At 29.4% G+C, this 20,708-nt stretch overlaps 1 protein-coding gene across 1 annotated transcript in view; it reads right to left on the minus strand.

The window, feature by feature from the left end:
* Positions 1-20,343, minus strand: part of LOC125068062 (putative inorganic phosphate cotransporter) — a 55,694-nt gene extending 35,351 nt beyond the window's left edge. Inside the window, exon 1 of the mRNA XM_047677050.1 lies at positions 20,018-20,343. Within this exon, the coding sequence (XP_047533006.1) occupies positions 20,018-20,090 (73 nt within the window). The 5' untranslated portion in view covers positions 20,091-20,343. The remainder of the gene's footprint in view (positions 1-20,017) is intronic.
* Between the last annotated feature and the right edge of the window lie 365 nt (positions 20,344-20,708).

The following is a 20,708-nucleotide window of genomic DNA, read 5'->3' on the forward strand; positions in this document are numbered from 1 at the left end:
TTTATCTATGACAAGCACTGCTAACAGAGACGTGAGTCAATAAAATATGATATCTGCACAGCAGTGTATTTTTCGGATATTACATATAGAGTATTGCAAAAATACTCTCACTAGTGCTATAAAAAAGTATTACTTACTTGTTATCGATGTAATTTTAAATATCGCTACTGCATTATCGCTTGTGATCGCTGATCGATACTCAATAATTAAAATGAGTTAATGATTTTTGAAAACTGATTATATAGGTAAGCTATAAGAAGGTCATACATTTCCAATGCGCCACACGAACTTTGGGGCTAAGATATCATGTCCCTAATGCATGTAGTTACAGTACTCAATTACCCTTCAAACAGGAAGACAATTCGTACCTACCCAGACGGGCTTGCACGCGACCTTACCACCAAAGTTTATTTGTAAAATATTACTATTTTTTTAATATAGCATTTGTTTAATATAGCATTTTAAAATGACTTTGTGGGAATTTAAAAATAAATCGCGTATTTTTCCTACCAGTAGGTACTAAGATAAATATACAAAGTAAGGTATTTTCGAAACAACTTAAATGCGACAGTTCCATACATATTATTTATTTAACTAATATATGTATATATAAGTTAAATAAAAAAGATAATTATATATATATAACATAAGTGTACCTAAAAATGCGCAGGATGAAAGTTAGAAATACGTCCCTACCCAAGAAATTCCACAAATACAAAACATGATTGTATGTAGTGACGTCATACCACATCAGATTTAAGGTCTCGAACAGGTTTTACCGCAGGCAGGTAATAAGAAAAAAATAACTTTAATTTCAGTAAAGACTTAAATAAATTTAAAGCAGTATTTTTTAAAGAAACCCAAACATACACACACATAGAAGTGAACTTTCTATAATACAACCAGTGACGCATCTCACACATACGCACTTTTTGTTCGACTTTCCTCACAGCGTCCTCACTCAAAACACCTACTACTCACGTTGCATATAGAGGAGTATGATTCATAAAACCATTGTTTATGAGCTATTACAATGTGTCACTGTGTAATTTTTTACCTTTTTTTTCATTATTTAAAAGGGACATTTATTTACAAATATAAAACTTTATTTATATGTTTCTACTACTCAAGTACCTGCCCGTTCCGGCTTCGCGAGGGGAGCATAAAACGTTTATATTTAAGGACACATAAGGATACGTATACACTATTCCAACCACAAGAGAAAAGACAATTAAAAAAATTGAACTTCGATGAAACCGTTATCGGAATTTTGTAAGTAAAATTAAAGTGGAAATAATTAGATAAGTGTAATAGTGTTGTTTTATAAATTAATATACCTATATTAATCATAAACTCTCAGTACCTAGTGCACAAAATATAGAAAAAACCGCATGAAATACGTAAATTTAAGGTTTGTTTATCTACTTCCATTTGGAAATAGGCTTTACGCAGAAAACCCCATTTAAGTTCCATCACAATGATATGAACAGTTTACGAACGCAAAGAGGACAAGGCAAATATCAGACACATCTGTATTTCTAGACAGCAAAACTTTTAATTGGTCCATCTCGGGATCTCCCACGAGGCGGTTATTCTCGTTGTAGGTACAATATATGTAGTCCCAACACTAATTTAATTCATGCCATATATGATGTAGGTATTTAAAATAATATATATTTATTACAAGAAATAAATGCCAGAACAACGGCTAACATATGTTGGGTTTTATGTATGTTTTAAATAAACTCAAAAACTTGTATACCTGTCTGTTTATTTATACATATATTGTTTTTTCAATATTTCGATAATCTTCAGCAATATTTTACTTCTTATTAATACTATAAAGGCGATTTTTTCTTTTGTTTAGATGTTTGTTCTTTAATCATGCCAGAACTATTTTAATACCAATGCCATGTCAATGTGTTATATATTTTTTATTAATTATATAATTAGTCATTGCCATGCCCCATGGGCCGATCATAATGTTATATATTCTAAACACATAAATAAAAAATCGACTTTGTAACGTAAATAAAATTAAACGAGTTTATTCAAATCGTACTAATTTATATCTTCAGTTTTATAAAAATCCCTATAGAATGATTGCACTCGCTATAAGAGGGGATCATATTATGTAGATAGTTACTGCGGTATAAACCAACGCACAAGATTGTGTGACTATCTTATGGATATATTATAATAAACGATAAATATTTAAAAGGGGGAATCCCTATGACACGATTATCATTTTAAATGACCACAGAGTGCATAAATTCCATTTTATGTATGTACTTGTATCTGTTTTATCTGAAAGTGAAATCTCGTTAAACAAGCAGTTTTAAAAGAGAAACAGCGTATCTTTCGTTCCGTATATTATGTGTGAATGTGTATATACACATATCATATTACAGTTTGTATGTGTGCGTAGAAGAATAAAACGCTATTGCTGATATTACTTTAATATTAAAAATATACTTTGGTAAATGTTCTTAATTCAAAACATTACCTACTCGAAGTGAATTGATCTCTTTAGTTCTACTAAGGCATAAATGCTTGTGAAATAACTGATAAAATTATACAATTATTAAAATATACAATAAATAACTTAATAAATATAATAAATTATAAAGTAATAAAAAGCCATCTAAATGTCAAATCGTAGTAATGAGGGATTGTCAATTTGTTTAAACATTTTTCCAAACACAAAAAAACAAGACAAATACATATATTTAGGAAACTAATTCTCGATTTCTGGCATAGCGAATTTATTATTTTAACTCTGAGAATAAATTAAAATCGTTTGTTTGTATGATCATATTAAATCAATTAGAATAAAAAAAATAATTATTCCAAAGTAATTTAACATTTCATTCGATGTCTGTTTCTATAAAAATAAAAACAATTAGGTTTCAAGTTAAAAATAAACATATTTGCATATTACAAACTTTGCGTATAGCTCGTAATCGTTTCAAAAGATTCGTTTATCGTCATTTGTTTTTAACAACTTCTAGAACTCGTTTTTTAACGTCATAAAGTGATATAAATAACAGTTAATTTTTTTTTATTACATTATACAGCTGTGCAAAAGGAACCTCCGCCCATAGACACAAACAACGGCACGTTAGATGTTATGTCGCTGGATATCTTTCTCGTGTGTACCTACAATTAAAAAGCAATATATGCTATCTTATCAAATTAGTATATTTTTGTGCCCTGATTACAAATTGATCAATGTATTAAAGTAAGTATAACTTCACTACATAAAATAAAGTTCTCCGGTCGCGTCTATACGCGATAAACTCAAAAACTATCAAACAGATTTTTTATACAGTTTTTACTAATGGACGGAGGAATTCGCGGATTTGGAACCAATTGGCTAAAAGTAATGATTATTGTTGAAGTTGTCGGAAAAAAATAAGCCGACCATAGAGATGCAAGTGCAGTATTCTCAGTGAGAAGTTAACCTTATGTCGCTCAATTTCGTGTGCAAATTATCGGGTTGAATGACCCCAAAATGTAGGGAACGGGTTCTACATAGGTCCTACTGGCTTTCACACTATAATTTTGGCTGGAACGATTTTTATACATTCGATTAAAAAATAGTTTCTTTAGATCTGGTTTTACGTCATTTATGTCTGGTAAAAATAACCGTCTAAATATTATTATCCATTTAAAATGTTTTATTAAAAATTATAGGTAATATACTTGGCTGTTAAATTTGTGCGGAATATTTTTGTGAAAATCAAAGACTTTATTAATATTATGATTTCGTGCTCTTTTGTTAAAGAATAATCACTGCAATGAGATCATGCCATTGACATTATAAACACAACAGAAAAAAACTTAACGTATCCTGTATTTAAGATATATTTCATTAGTAATCAATTTTATGGCGGACGTCAAAAGTCACATGAGTTTTCATCAGTATTTAAGCTTAGATAATATCAGTTTTGTGGCAAAAAATAATAATTTTTAATTTATTAATTTTATCGTTAGGATATTTAAAACAACCTTTTTATATCGCGAAAGAATTAAATGCAAAAGAGGACGTGGACACTTCAGTACTTGTTTTGACATTTTATAAATATGTAATTAAAGGAACAGTTATGGTCCGAATAGAATACGTGAATCAGAATTCAAGAAGATGATTTCGAATTCAAACTCACCAAGAACCGCTGAAATTTAATGTACTTAATTTGTGTTTATCAATAATCTCGTGCTGAAGGAAAACATCGTGAGAAAACCAGTATAAGTCGGATGAGATTCTACCACCTGTATCCTCCGACCTTCACCTTGAAAAGGAGAGGAAGATGTAGGCCCAGCCGTGGGAAATTTACAAGATGTTACCGTTATTATAATCGCAATAATACAACAATTTGCTAAGAATAACTTATAAATAAATATTATAAATAAGATTAAATAGTTTATAGGTGTTTGTACATGAATAATATCTAACTAAGACTATTATTGCATAAATGTTTGATTATCACTTATTGCTACAATAACGACACTTAAATATAGATAAAGCAACCTTCGTTTGTTTGTTTTACGTTTAATTCCATGGAAATAAAAAAAAAATCAAAGGTTTTCCGTTATTTTTTTTTACAGTTATCAATACGGTTTTATGGTAACATAACCTTCGTTACTGTTGACTAAGCTTGTTGTTGACGAATAAATAAAACAAAAAAAAAAATTAAATATAGACATTCCTGGTATTTTTTTTTCTATTTGATTTAATTTAATTTGTAAGTAGCGAAACAAATCAACCAAAGACTGTATAATTGTTAATTATTCCAATAAGAATAATTATATACATCGTAGATACATTTTATGTATAAATAAAATCAATGAATCACATATCATACATTTTAAATGTTGATATATTTATTTATTAATTTATATTTAATGTAATATTTTATTAATTTATATCATATTTGTAGGTCACAATTTTCTGCCGGAGGTAAAATATACTAGAATAGGATGCAAAGACATAAATTATTATTATTAAAAAAAAAATACCAAACGTTTTCCAATGAATTTCGGTTTACCAATGTGTGTACATTCAGTCACAATCTCAGTCCAAGTCAGCATCGCACTTTCCGCAGTCACTTTCAAACAAATTAAAAGAAGAACGTGCATGGTATCGGAGTAACACATTCATATTCTTTTGTGGTAGTAGTTAAGCTTACTACTGTTGTGAGAGATCCACAACTATTCAGTAAAACATTTGTATTTAAATCCGTCAGGTTACACAATTGCGGTTTGCCGCAACATGCTTGTCGTGATTTGAAATTACAACCATTAAATCTCAAAATGTTTATATATTTAAAATTAATAAGCAAGCAGAAAACTTATTAGAATGCGTGCATCTTAAAAGCCTAAAAGACAAGCATCACTGAATTTTCATGTGCTTAATTTTCGTTTATAATTCATCTCGTACGCGGCCTGCATGTGCCTAATTCCAATGAAATTCTGACATATGTCCCTCCAAACTTTTTCCTCAAAATGGAGAGTGGGGAGCCCAGCAGCGGGACATTTACAGATTGTTACTCTTTACATTTTTTACTCATATAAATATTCAATTAAAAAGGGTAAAAACAAAAAAACAGTGTTAATAACTGCTCTTATTATCTTTCGAGTTTCGTTATTTAGCTCTAATAAAATAGTCCACGAAGCGTGTAGGAAATGTAGAAAGACCACATAGCGAAATTCGTATCGTGACTATCATGCGAATTATGGGGCTTTGTGACGATGAAAGAAACCCATTCATAGCATACGTATAAAAATAAAAATAACTTTTATAAGGTTACCTACATCATTTCAATATTAATCTAGAACGAGCACATCTAATTTAAGGCAAAAAATGTTTCTGTCCCTTGACATGAATACTTAACTATTTATCACATTATAATAAACTCTAATACACTAATAATAAAGCTTACAATATAAAACAATTTTAATTACACCTGTTTCAATGTCTAAGAAGATAGTAGGCGGAAATCCTTACGACAGCGACGAATACTTTTAATTTTTTATTGTAAGCCATATATTATAACAAGTGCAGGCTCGATGCCTATGTTTTTTTTTTTGATGAATCGCCAACGTCCGACATTGAGTTCAATATACACCATCTCTTATAACAACCCCTTGTGCCTTTTTTTCTCACTGGTAAAAAACGTTACTCTTTTCCGCCACGTGGAAGTGGGTGGTGGCGTGAGACTTACCGGTGCCCTGGCTGCCGAGTGCGTCCCGGTACACCGGAATACCCTCTAAAAAACTAGCGGTACCCTCTCCGTCTTTTCGGCGGGCGCCACAGGATCGCTTTCGCAGGCTACCCGTGACGCTTTGACGGTCGGCCCGCCTTTGCGGGCCTCTAACACCTAGAGGGGGTTCTCGCCTCGGGGTGCGCCTTGGGAACCTAACCAACCTGGGAACTAAGATGTTACGTCTCTTACATTAAATAACGCACCCTTCAAGTCGGAACACAACAATACTAAGCATTACTGTTTGGCAGTATAATATGCGATTTGTAAGTTTTTTTTAAATCCCGTAATTTGATTTTACTGGTTGGCGCCTACCCAGACGCACTTGCAAAAAACTACAACGATTTAAATCAAACATGATAAACACGTAATATTATATAGAACGAATTTCAAACGTCTGTAGGTATTTTAGTTATAATTACAAGGTCATATAGATTAAACGAAGGTCAGATGCGGATGTTATACACTATAACTAGATGTCCGCTTCGCTTGAGGTAAATTCATATTAGAAATTGCTTTTTATTGAGGATAATTAAATAAATAGCCTGTGTACAGTAATCTTAAATAAAGTTTTGTTATCAAGTGCGGTAAACTAAGTTTGTAAGAACATGAGTGGTTCTTACAAACTTTTATTTTATCATTCGTATCAATATGTAACAATATATATTATAATCAACCTCAACAGTAAGAAAGTCATGTCAGTTCGAAGAACTAGTATTGAAACAATGAACGAGTTAGTGCTTTATGAGATTTTAAATAGATAGTTAGATCTGGGAATGGAAATATTTCATTTTCAATAGAATTATGTCACTGCGAGTCTAGCGCACATAATTCCGCGAAGTCGTAACGATATGTAATAACATTCAATAGTAAGGCTATGCAAGAAAACTAATGAAATACTTGACTTTTTATAAACGCAATCAACACAAGGAGCAGGCATAGATTAGTAACTCTTTTATGGACCATATAGTATACTTTCATAAGAGGATACCATAAAACATTTAATTAATCAAGTAGGATTATGCTTTTATTCATTTTATTGTTAATTCAAGTATCGAAGAGAAAATGTTTACATTTTTTTCTTTGATAATTGGGTTCTCGCTGAGTTTAATAAGCCCCCATTTCTCAGGTCTTATGTAGATGTTTCGATCCGTACCCTTGGTAGAATTTTGACAATGTGAAATATTTTTATTGACTGACTGACATAATCTTTACAGTTATGATAATAGCAACTATCTTGTTAATTATTTATAGAGACTTAAACGAACAAAACGGAATATTGTGTACAATTGTATAGTTTTTATATGTGTATAATTTACTGTCGTATAAAGAAGGGGTCGTCATCTTAGAGTGTTGCCATATGAATTAATTAATTATTATAGCAAGAGCTGTCAAAGTAAAAAAATATCATATCCAGCTTTATAATATTTACAAATCTGAAAGAGCTTATCTAAAGACTTACGTATAGCTTACTGGTAGTTAGTTTAGTACCTATCACTTATTTTATTGAGGAAGGTAAAATGAAACGTTACGATCATGAGGAGTGGTAACCATAAAATTCAAACAACGCGGCTAACTTTACTGGTATAGTATGGTATGATAGGATTATAAAGGTTTACTTACTGCACTTGGTTTCTATCGTGTGTTTGAATACGGTCATGTAGACCTAATTTAACGCGGAGCACAGTACATTAATATTCGAAATTATACTTCAGATTTGACACATTACCGACAACATGATATTTGCGGCCTTAGAATAAAAATGATTCTAATTAATAATTAAAATCCTCAAATTTCCTTAAAAACTACCCTAATATGTCCTATAAACACAGAAAAATTGGTGACTGTACTTACATTTGGAGTCAATTCCATAAAAGTACGTTTTAATAGCTCTGCGTGTACCGCTAGGATAAGGTCATAGGTCATGAGAAACGCCTGACTTTCTAAAGTCTAGACCGCTTGTGTGTGGTAACTAAAATTGAAATAACATATAAAAGTAAAAAAGAGAAAATTGTAACAAGTCATAAATTTTATAATACTTGCTCTGCGAACCTACATGCAAATGTATATCAAATACTCTTGAATAAATGATGTTCTTATCTATCAAACCAATATTTTATAATAACAGAAGCTTTAACATTTTAGTACCATTTCTTGTAAAGTATCAACTGTTAACGACCCACTGTAGGGTAAAGGCATCTTCTATTCTTGAAGGAGAAAATTTTAGAGGTTACTCTAACGCGGGGTGGTGGAGCACATGGCAATTCTCGTCCACCACGTTCTAGTTTCCTCACGATATTTTTCTTCATCGCCGAGCACAAAATTTATTATAAATACAAATAAAGCACATAAATTCAGTATTGTTGGGTTGAACTTAGAATCGGCGATTAGGATTCACGTCTTGTAACCCTTCTGAGCCTTCTTGTTACTTAATATTTTCGTTGAACGATTAAATAGTATTTAGAAATAATATTTATGTGTAACTTATTGGTGGAAGTTTTGATTAACTATGACTTTAATATTGAATGTGACAAGACTGTTTCAAAAATCATTCAAAATGTATTCTTATAAATAATTTGCTGTGGAACTTTTTGTTTTTAATTCAAATATTAAAATAAACATTTACGCTATTACAGTAACTGGACACAGGGCTTAATAATTGGCACCTGGACGTTATATCAAGATTGAGGTCAAATCCTGTTTTCGACAGGACAGCAACTTTCAATAAGATTTTAATATGATTGTAATAAAAAGTCGGCTGCAAACTTAAATTATTATCGACTTGCGCCTTTTTTTACAAACCAGTTTGAGCGGACATATGCTTACGTGTGAGCGAATAAACGAAAACTTCCACAAACCACAAATGACAGTTTGTGTCATCGTCCTAAGTATTGAACATTTGGAAATCACGCGAGCTTAGTTTAACCTTGTGAATATTTTTGCTGGATTTTTTCCCACTAACGCTCGCTGGAATAACGCGTTACGCATTTCTCTCACATGAAGTATGAAGGGGGGGGGGGGTTATGTTTTTGTGCCCAGGACGCCTAATGCGCCCTAGTCCACTGGAATACCCACTTAAAGCCCAGCGGTACTCTCTCCGTCTCTTCGGCGGGCGCCACGGGATCGCTTTCGCATACCTACTACCATTGCAGAGGTAGTCCACCCTATGCAAGTTATTCGTATGCGTAAACTGTATTTTTTCAACTATCAGTATAAATAATACAAAAATAATTCTAATAAATAAACTCATATCTTACCATTTCGATACAGCAAAAATCGGTATGCATATAATTATGTTTAAGCTACAATAATAAAGACATAAGTTAGATTAAAGCAAAAAGACAGTTCTTAGATAAAAAAAAAAAAAATAAATGCTAAGCTTATATTCGCTATTTTGCATAAATTTAGAGAAGTGGTCATTCTATAAAAAGAATGATTCGACATATCTGAAGTGCTCTTGACAATTGCAAGTACTCGTTATATTATAAATTGCAGCATATCATATTATGGACGTTTTAAAATCTTATCTAGATTAAGATGAAGTGTCACAATCATTCACGTGTCTGTGGACTGTCTTCTGTTTTAAGGGTAAGTAAGATCTTAACTTGCAGTTAATAAAAAAAAAACAAATTGATATTTTGTAATGAAGTCAGTAAGTTGTCAGATCGTTGATATTAAGATAAGAAGTCGTCATAAGTTTGTAAATATCCTTCTGCTGGTCCTTCTTTTCCCTTAAGGAGAAGATTTAAATATAGCAGAATGTGACAATTCCTCGCGGTAGCTTACGGTACCTTGTTACCTTTACATGCGAGTCCGAAATTAATTAGCCTTAATTATAGTAACGAAACGCTAATAATTTATTAACACAAGTCAAGCACATGAAAACTCAGAGGTACTTGCCCGGGTTTGAACCAGACTAATTTCGGTTACCATTTAGATTATTGATAATGAAAAAAAAGGTGGTCAATAACGGTAGGTATTTTTATATATGAGTAGCGAAAGAGAATAATATCTATATCATTAACAATTATAATTATTTTACTTTTAAAATGACATAAAGCGAAATCTATAATAAATCATTAATTATAATAATAATCATTAATTTTCTGTTTTCTTAAAAGCATTATTAACTGGGTAATGTTTGTGTGTGTGTGTGTGTGTGTGTGTGTGTGTGTGTGTGTGTGTGTGTGTGTGTGTGTGTGTGTGTGAGTGCGTGCGTGCGTGCGTGCGTGCGTGCGTGCGTGCGTTTTGCGTTCAATTTCAATTTTATGTTAACTTATTTTAAATAAATTTTAAAACGTCCAGTGAATCGGGTGAACTCGATAAAAATCACTCATTTCCCGGTTTCATACAGTATCTTTCAAGGATGTGGCGATTATGTCAGTCAATCGATTGCGACACGAGATCATATCTTTTAACTATATCGGTGTGACGAGAAATGTCAAGTGCATATTTAATCGATTTTTCTAAATAAATCACATAATATAAAGGGAAAAAAACTACGACTAGTCAACATTATTTATCTAGACGCATTCTAATCACGTTGACTGGGAATAAATCTAAAAATAATTTATTGAAAATATGACCGAATGTAGCGAATAAATATAAATTCAATATAAAATAATTAAAAAATATATATAATCGATATTTTTAATCGACAATTTTATAAGAGGAAAATAATACCTATTATGTATTACATTATAAATGAAATAGAACATTATCCGGCTGCATTTCTTTCGCCTGTTCTTCTAAATAAGCAACGGAAATGATTCTAGATTTTAAAAAACTTACTATTTTCTCCGTTTGGATTTGATTCAAAGTTAACATTACACAATCTATACTTTGTTCACAAGTAGGACATTTTTGAACACACGATAATAATACTTATAAATGGTAAAATATACATTTCATTGAACCCAAATCTGTTGAAGCGATTTATTTGTTGAATATAATTATTTATTATAATGTTTAACAAAGTTAAAACAGATAACCGTGAAAAAGACAAGGTTATTATCGATTGTTATTCAGATCTAAGTATAAAAATCAAATAGCATAGATTTATGACTATAATCTAGACAAGATCCACGGATTTATCCCATTGGGTTCAATGTTTAAATAGTATTAATAATTCGTATCGTGCTCGGCGGTTAAGAAAAATACCGTAAGAAAATCTGCATAAGTGTCGGATGAAATTCTGCCAAACGATTAAATCGATTCAATTGTTGTTTTTGATAATTCTTATCATTCGGTTGCCCTGAACTTTTACTAAGGGATGTTGGTACCAGTTCCCCAATGTTTTACAAAAAAAAAAAAGTAATGATCAAATTACTGAAAACCTTTTTTTATAAAAGAATCGTTTCAACCTTACAATTAATTCCACCTTGAAATATTACCTCATAGAGTTTAAAGAATTTTCACTTCAAAAACTACTAGACATTGCAATTTGACACAGGCACGTGCAAAACCTCATTATACAAGAAGTAAATATTATTTACACGTGAACGAGTTCATTGCGCACGCGCAACCGAGAGCATAACATTGCATAATAATGAAAGCAAATGCATCCTATCAGCAAAATCATATGACTGGAACCGTTTTGATCATTTCAGACAGATTATTTGCACTGTATAAATCAGTTAGCTAAATTTATGTTATGTAATATAAAATTGTAATTTATTTACGCTAAATCATGTCTTTGTTTAGTCCCATTTGACACATAATATTTTTCATATCCCAAGTAATGTACGGAAGGAAAGTTGCGGTAAAAACTAATTTAAAAAAAAAACACAATCGAATAAAATAAATGCGGTAAATAACAACGAAAAACTCCTTGCTACCCTACTTGAGTCAAGATGATAAAATATTAAAAAAAAAAAAACACTATAAACGATGTCAACCCAATGACATTATTTCAATGGTCGTTTGTAAATTCATTTAAGGCACTTAGTTCTTATCGACTATTTCAAATTGACATTTAATAGTTAAAAAACGTCAATTTTCATATCGACTATTGACATACATATACCTACTGAACCGCATATTGACAGTAAACATGCTAACATAACACGCTGCTTAGTATTGATCTCTCATATCAATTTCTATTTTAATACTATAAATATTTTTGATTTAATAAATCTTGCGTAATACGAATGAAACAGTAGACATTTTTCATTTAAATATAAATTTAAAAAATAAAAAGTAAAAATATATACAGATTCAAAATATAAACAATAAATAATTGAATATGCCTATTTTATAGATCTATCCACTCACTTAGATGTTAGAGTGAGTGAGTTTCGTGTATATAGATGAAGTCTTAGTGCGCTTGACAAATACAAATTTAATTATATTTCTTATACGTATAGTATATCCTTCACTTTGTTAAATGTTGACTTGGTTTAATGAGTATTTATTCGTTTTTTTTTTGATGAAAATTACTGATTTAAGCTCCTATGAGTTAAAAAATCATGTATCAATAAAAAAGTACTATACACAGTTACACGTACTTTATCTATTTTTTTATATCAACTAAACAACTAAAATTAAAATTAATTTAATTACTAAATATACTTATTTTTAATCTGTGATCAGAACGTCAAAGTATCAATGTTATCAGAATAATTCACCTGCTATTCAAGTATAACGAATATCTGTTGTGTTGGTCAAGACAATCAAACATTACTTTACGAAAACGTTTAACAACTGTTTTATGAGTTCACAAAAGCATGGGAAGTGCGTACATGTTTTATTCGAGTTGTATTAACAATGAGGAAATGAAAACGTTTTAGGATTTTATGAGTTAGTGTGACAATTTAATACATAATTAAACTCATAGTCAATTATATATTATGTCAATCCCAAGTTACAACACATTATATTCGAATGGTTAAAAAAAATATACTTCACTGAAATAAATTGTTATTTGCTTAGTCATAATTACTTTAACTTATAGGAGATATTTGATAATGATATATTTTTTAAATTTTTTTTTTTTTTTTTTTTTCCCTTAGGCAACATCAAGCATGTTACACCATACAGCCACTATCAATTCTTAATTTGGGGTAAATGCGAATTACAATAATGCTTTAACTTACTTATTATATTTTGAATGAAATCTATAATATGTAAGGCTTGAAACACGTTTTGTAATTATAGCAAACTATAAGATAACAATAAGGAGTAAAATCGAATTAGATAATTATTGAATGTTTAAACTATTCAAATATTTGATATCACAATGGAACGTGGAACTCGTGTAATGATTTTATTGTTAAAATTTGTTTAGGACTGGGTGTGTTTCTATATACATACATGTCAGCTACTATCCTTTGACAAAGCTCAGCCCATTACAAACATACGGACGTATGATTCACTGTTTGCACTATGCTTCACGTTTTATAAATTTACACAGTACATAGATTAAATAAAATAAGACAACTCGATTTTTTGCTCGTGTAAACGTTTATGTATGTAATTATTTGCTTTACCGCATAGGTTGAAGTGAATATACCTATTTGATTATTCGTATTTACTCAATAGGCATACTTACGTGGTATTTACAAAGCACTTTTCTCAAAAAGCCTCAAGTTATATTTCCAAAAAGATTTCAACTCATACCTATATATAACGTTTTGTGTAAACCCTAATTTTACTCGTTCCAACTTCAACCGGGTAGTTCACAATTTTTTTTATATTAATGGTCAAACATATAAAGAGGTATTCTCGTTATGGTAAAACTCCTTTAAAATCGTTGTAATTTAAAATTCGACGACACGAATTTTATAGGAATGTGCGTCACCAAATAAAAAAAAATGTTTGATTTAATTATTAAGTTTCGCTTTTAGTGTCATTGCCAGGCTCTTACAGACCTTTAAACAAATTAAGTCCATGAAAGTAAATGTAACATTTTTCAGGATTTCTACCACGATCTTCGTTAAAATCCATTTATTGTATCCATAGGACCATCTCGGCTCTCACGTCGTCGAGGCGTTCATTTATACAAGCAAACTTTCACATTTAGAATATAATAAAAAAAAAAACATAACCTATTAACGCTATTAAGAACAATATACTTAATCATAAACAATACATATATTTTCTATTATTTTCTGTAAAAATCCTGACATCGACTGAAAATTGTTTTAATCCTAAATTCCGATAAAGTTTATTTTGTATTATAATAAATACTTGCATTTAGTATGTCATTCACTAAAAAAAAATAACAATGAAGTCGATCATTAAAAATAATGACATTAAATAAATATACCTTATATTATTTCCTTAATTATTATTAGTACTAACTAAGAAAGGATTAGAATCATAGGATGTGACCTGACCCACGACCCACTCTACTTTTTTAATTTACTTGTGAAACTAATCAATCCTTGACACGAATTTTCATATATTAAAAATAAACTAATATTTCGTACACCGGCGACGTTTCGTAATTATACTATCGATGTAATTGTTAATATCATTGATAAGAGCATTTTGTTATTGGATTTCGTAAGTCGAGCGCACGTGGAGAAGTAAACGATCTTATAGTACGGTGGGCGACAAGTTTTAAACGATACTATTTCGTTATTGCCTAGAAAATAAAGTTCAAATTAGATTAAATGATTTTTAAGTATTTTATTCACGCGCTGGTTGTAATAAAAATATTTCCATTTACTATTATGTTGAAATATGTATAGAATGAAACTTTACGTAATATATTATTTTATCATTATTTTTCAATATAAAAAAATATATGTAATACTTAGTTGATAAAAATACGTGTTGTGGAAGATTTATATCCAACAATGTAGTATTTAAAGAGGACTAGGGAGCTATGACAACTTAAAACAGATGCAAATCATTTTCATACAATGCCAACATTTTCAGTCTATAAAAAAAAAAAAAGATAATGATCGACACTTTAATGCCTAATATAACAAATATAATTCAACTCATTTCTAAAAAGGTAAATATATCCATTAAATGTATTAATACTTATTAATAAGCTATGTATCGATAATAATAGCTGCAAGAGTTATTAGAAAATAACATCATTAGCAACAACTTTCGTCGTGCATTACGTCCGTAGCGAATCGTAAAAACGATAACTATCGATTTACTTTTATCGATTGTTTGTTTCATAAAATATGAAGTAACATCCCTCGTAAGTCATTAAAAATAACACCTGAATCATAACATTTCTGAGAGGCATTATTTATGGTATTTTAACGAATGTGACAAATTCGTTTTATTATGAAGCCGTTTGTTTTTTTAATCATTAATGTACTTAACAATAACAAAAAACATGAAGTACCTACCTACATATGTGATATGATTTCTCAATATTAATTTATTTAACCATTCGTTGCTTTAGTGACTGAATATGCTTGTTTAGCTTAATATGTAATACCATTTTTTAACCGTAGCTTCGTTTCCTTGCATTTTCCGAGATAAAAAGTAACATATGTCAATCGTCAACACACAAATATATAATTAATTTGTGTGTTGACGATGCAATCTATGTAATATCAGAAAAAATGGTTGTTCCGTTTCTGTGAAAAAGAAGGACCAACCAACAAACACTATCGTACACATTATAATAGGTTTAATAAAATATTAATAGGTTTTTAGTTTTGAAGCTAAGGTTAAAAAACCATAGATAGATGGAGCGCGTAGAATAGTATCGTAAAACCACAAAATCGAATACAAAATCAAAAGCGAATGTACATTCCCGATAGTGTTTTCTCTTTTCCTGATTTGATGATAAGTCAAAAGTTCAGTTCCTTTTATTTTGATTAATTATTATTGATGTATTAACAAAAAGAGGTTTTAAGTCGAAATTATAGAAAAAAAATGGTATTACATTGTACTTATTGGCAGAATTAATCAGCAAAGCTGAAGTTTTATCGCTAAACTAGTTCACGTTTCGAGCTCATGTTTGACGCACTTGCACAAACATTTCAAAATGCGAATGTCTGAGCTAAGCATAAACAAATAAAATTTATCAAGATCGTCCGATCTATAATATCTATTAAAAAATTAATAAAAAAATTACATTATAAAATTAAACTAGACAAATTCAAGCTCGTTAAAAGTATCCAATAATTTAACTTTGCAGAAAATAAAAAATACAACATGATAATCTCAATTTAGTAAATCAACAATAAAAGAAAAAAGTGTCAAATTTTGACTACAAAAATATGCGTAGTTCTTAGTGACTTTCTCAAGAAATGTAAATAGAAAATTCCCATAGACACACACCGTAAGATTTCATATGGTATATTCATTACAATACGTTACGTAGCTACTTATTTTACGTTGAATCCAGTTTACAATAAACGCGAAGGACCGGTAGCATATTTTCTTATTGTCTTTGCCCTTTACTAGAAGGCCTGATAATTCATATGACATTTAAATTCTATCATCAAATCATTTAAAAAAAAATTAGAACATTTGATGATTACATTAAGTAGATTAATTACTATTCTAGAAAGTTTAAATTAATTTAATATTTAACCCATTACTGTTAATTTTAATATAATTATTAAAGATAAATTATGTTTCAAACACAATACAGAAATACATATCTTATGTAATTTTGGTACTATTGTCTAAAATTGCGATTTTATCATTTGACACATAGCGCTATTTACCTTTATATAGTATCGCCGATAAGCAATGTAGCGGAAAAAGAAAACCGTCAGATAAAACAACAATTACAAGCCAACGACATAACTGCAATACATAGTAGACTTTTGTTGCGAAGAAAAAATAATACAAATACCTATTTTATAACTTGAACTTTAAAATATTTTTTATTACTTTATAAATCTATAAGAATCCTATAAAGTTGCTCAACTTTAAGGGCTTCATTAATTTTTTTTATAAAATGGTCTCTTTAAAAAAGATAATAAAAGAAAATGATGACTCGAATTACAAAAATACGTCTTACGCGTCATATAAAAATCCTGTACAAATTTACACAAATTTTTATTTATTTATTATACATTTATATTTTATGGTCTGCAACTAGTTTCCCAAACTACTAACACAAGGCAAAATGTGCGAAATTGATAAATAATAAAAATATTTATTCATTATATCCTACAAATAAAATACTTAAAATATTTAAATATTTCATTTTAATAGTCTTTTAATTACCCAAGTTATCCCAAGAATATTTTAAATGGTTATTAAATTAAAAACTTATCATGATAAAATTATTCTTTTAAATGTTCTTTTTCAAAATATTATATATTTTAATGACGGTATAAAGAGTTCCTATTTCTCGCGTAATAAATATTATAGGCAAAACTATGCTAAACATATTATGCTTAATTATACTATTGTTCTACGTTTAAATAAAAAAAAACGTAGTTTACTTTTACGCGAATTTATCATCTCGTACGTAAATTATGAGTAACTAAAGGAGTTAAGTAGCTATTTAATTTATTTAAAAAATCCTTTGATCATTTTTGCAGGAAGTGACAGTAACTAATACCTATATACAGTTAATAAAAATACATTTGTTTTTTTTATTGTCTTCATTATAAAGTTTCGCGCAGAAGTTGTAGATAAATAAATATATTCGTTTGTATAATGTATATATCATAAATAAAAAAAAGGCTGACGATACACTGACCGCATCGTTTATGCCAATATTATGAAGCATAATAATTGAAATGTATTCGCAGAAAATTTCAAATATTTTGTGAACACACATCTTGTGTAGTTTATTTCGTACGATTCTAACAATGTTTAAACAGAAAACGATGACTAAAAGCCTCATTTATATAATGTAATATTAATTCAGAGAAAAATACTTATGTATAATATAACGAGGAGAATGAAATTTACACCTTTGATATAAGAGATGTAAAAAAAAATTAGTAAAAAATAACTGTCATTAAGACATTTACAATACAATATCGGTATTACTGATAGTTAGCGCGTGACATTGGCCAAAAAAATCTGTGCCGTCTTGGCACAAATAAAAGCCAAAAAAAATAAAAAAAATTTGATACTTTTGTTGATTTTGATATGCTTTGAATGAAGCTATTAACTCATTTATAAATTAATATTACTTTGTATAATAATGTAAATTCTTAAAAAATATATTCGAGGATCGAACCAATATAATAAAAATCACTGTATTTTTTAATATATAAAAAGCTTTCCGTACTTAGTTATTCACGTAAATCAAGGATTCTCCAGCGTGCGAATAAAAATGAACACGACAGATATCAAATTTTGATTTAAAAGAAGTCTTATTCATTTCATATTTACCATATAAGATATTTTGTATTTTAAATTCAACTCGTGCTGGGCGACGAAGAAAACATCGTGAGGAACATTTGCCACATGTATCCAATGGAGAAACGAGATGGAATTAACTCCTACATTTCCGCAAAAAAAAAGAGAAGACTTTAAATAAGTAATGGGTTATTTACAGGATGTTTCTTAATTAAGAGAAAAATAAAATTGCCGAGTCCACTTTTGACCTAAATTAACATTAAGGTGGCTTATATTTAGACTTTTTTGTTTTCAACATTCGAACCTTAATGTAGTTTCAATTTTACGCTATACTGGATCGGACTATATCTATATGAAAACAATAGTTAAAAATAGTAATGTGCAACTAATTACAAATGCAGAAATTAAGTCTACGTAAAATGCTGATACACCATCTTCATTAGCAACTATTGAGAAATAGTTACGAAATAAGTACATAATCATGTATAACATGACCTACAAATGATACATTTAGAGTTTGTAAAACTCAAGGACAAAGACTAAGATTTTTTTTTAAATTATTACTACAGTATTAAAAATCTAATACTGAATAAATAACTATTTTATATAATGTAAATAATAAAATAAAGCTTTATCTTCATTAGTTTTATTCTAAGTATAAATCTATACATATAATTTAAATATATATTATTATATGAAATCAGAGTCAAACATGAAAGTTTTTGAAAGTGGAAATAAAAAAATAAAATGAAGTTTAAAAATATGTTTTAATTAACTAAAAAGTGATAAATTATTTTTAAATACAAACTTAATTACCGCAAAAAGCCTTAGGTGCTTGGTATCAGTCGTGTTAATTTCTTTATCGCGACTATTCGCACTAATATGATAAACGAATAACTACTTTGAAACTAGAAAGCACATAACAGCACATAGTGCGGTAATTTAATTTATATTGAATTGTTATTTTGCACTTTTTATTAATTTTTTATCTTTGTTTGTTATATTCTCACTTTTAAAACCAAACCTTTAATGTTTAAAATATTTATAAAACTACCTACCCGTTTTTTAATTAAAATTGATTTATAATAATTCTAAATTGCGCGAATAATTCAAGATTAATATGTATAATATCAATTTAATAATTAAAATCACATCCCTATAATAAATGATTATTATTGAAATATAATTATGAACTTTACAATTCAATCATTAATTTAATTTTATTAAAGTTTTTTTTTTTAATATTTTTATTTGTATATTAATCTAAAGAATATGTGTGAATAATTTATAGTTTACTCTACTGGAATGTCATTCGTCACGACGAAGTTATCAAAAATAAAAGCCGGTACTTGGATAAAAAATTAAAACGTAATGGTCATTCAATTAGACATATATGCTTCAATTTAAAATTATTATTATTATGTATTTCTTATTGTTGACCTCTGGAAATTGTTTTCTATTTCGTATTCGATTTAAAAAAATAAAAAAAATGAATAAAAACTTACGTGGCGTATCCGATATATCATCCATAATCGCGAGCTTGCTCGGCCTTTTATCATCTTCCGGCTTCAAACCCATTTTCACAGTTGCAGTTCAAAATTAAAAAAAAAAAAGTCAAAAAAGAAACAACGGTCTCTGGTCACAGATATAGTTGCACAGTTTATTTCTGACCTATATTCTTAATGGGTATTTTATTTAACATTTAATTTGAATGAATCGTTATTTTTCAGGTACGTAAGTTCGCGCGTCAGCATGTCATTCTGACGGCCGGTAGCACGCCGCGTTGTACACCGTAGGAAGGTTGCAGTCGACTGTCACGGCGCAACGCAATAACCTTGTTTTAATACCACGCGACTCACGGGCATGCCTCGATAACTCAGGTGCTAAGATCAGTGAAATTGATATGTAAGAGTGTAGAATCTTATCGATGTGTGATGTGAAATATCAAATTTATCAGATTCCATTGAAGTTCCAAATCTCAAACTACCTTTACTGATCCCTTCATTTCCTTAATTAAGTTATTCTGAGACTCTCGGTATTCGTGTATGTTTTTGATAAGCTCTTTTCTTCTGATAAGTTTCATTTCGTTCAAGTTCATTTATTTAAATATTTGCAATTATAAATGCAATGACTAAGAGAATTATTTGCTCTGTAATCCGTTAAATCGTCACGAATGACTACATCAATATTTTTACA

Source organism: Vanessa atalanta, chromosome 13 (genome assembly GCF_905147765.1).
Source record: "Vanessa atalanta chromosome 13, ilVanAtal1.2, whole genome shotgun sequence".
NCBI classification, from domain to species: domain Eukaryota; kingdom Metazoa; phylum Arthropoda; class Insecta; order Lepidoptera; family Nymphalidae; genus Vanessa; species Vanessa atalanta.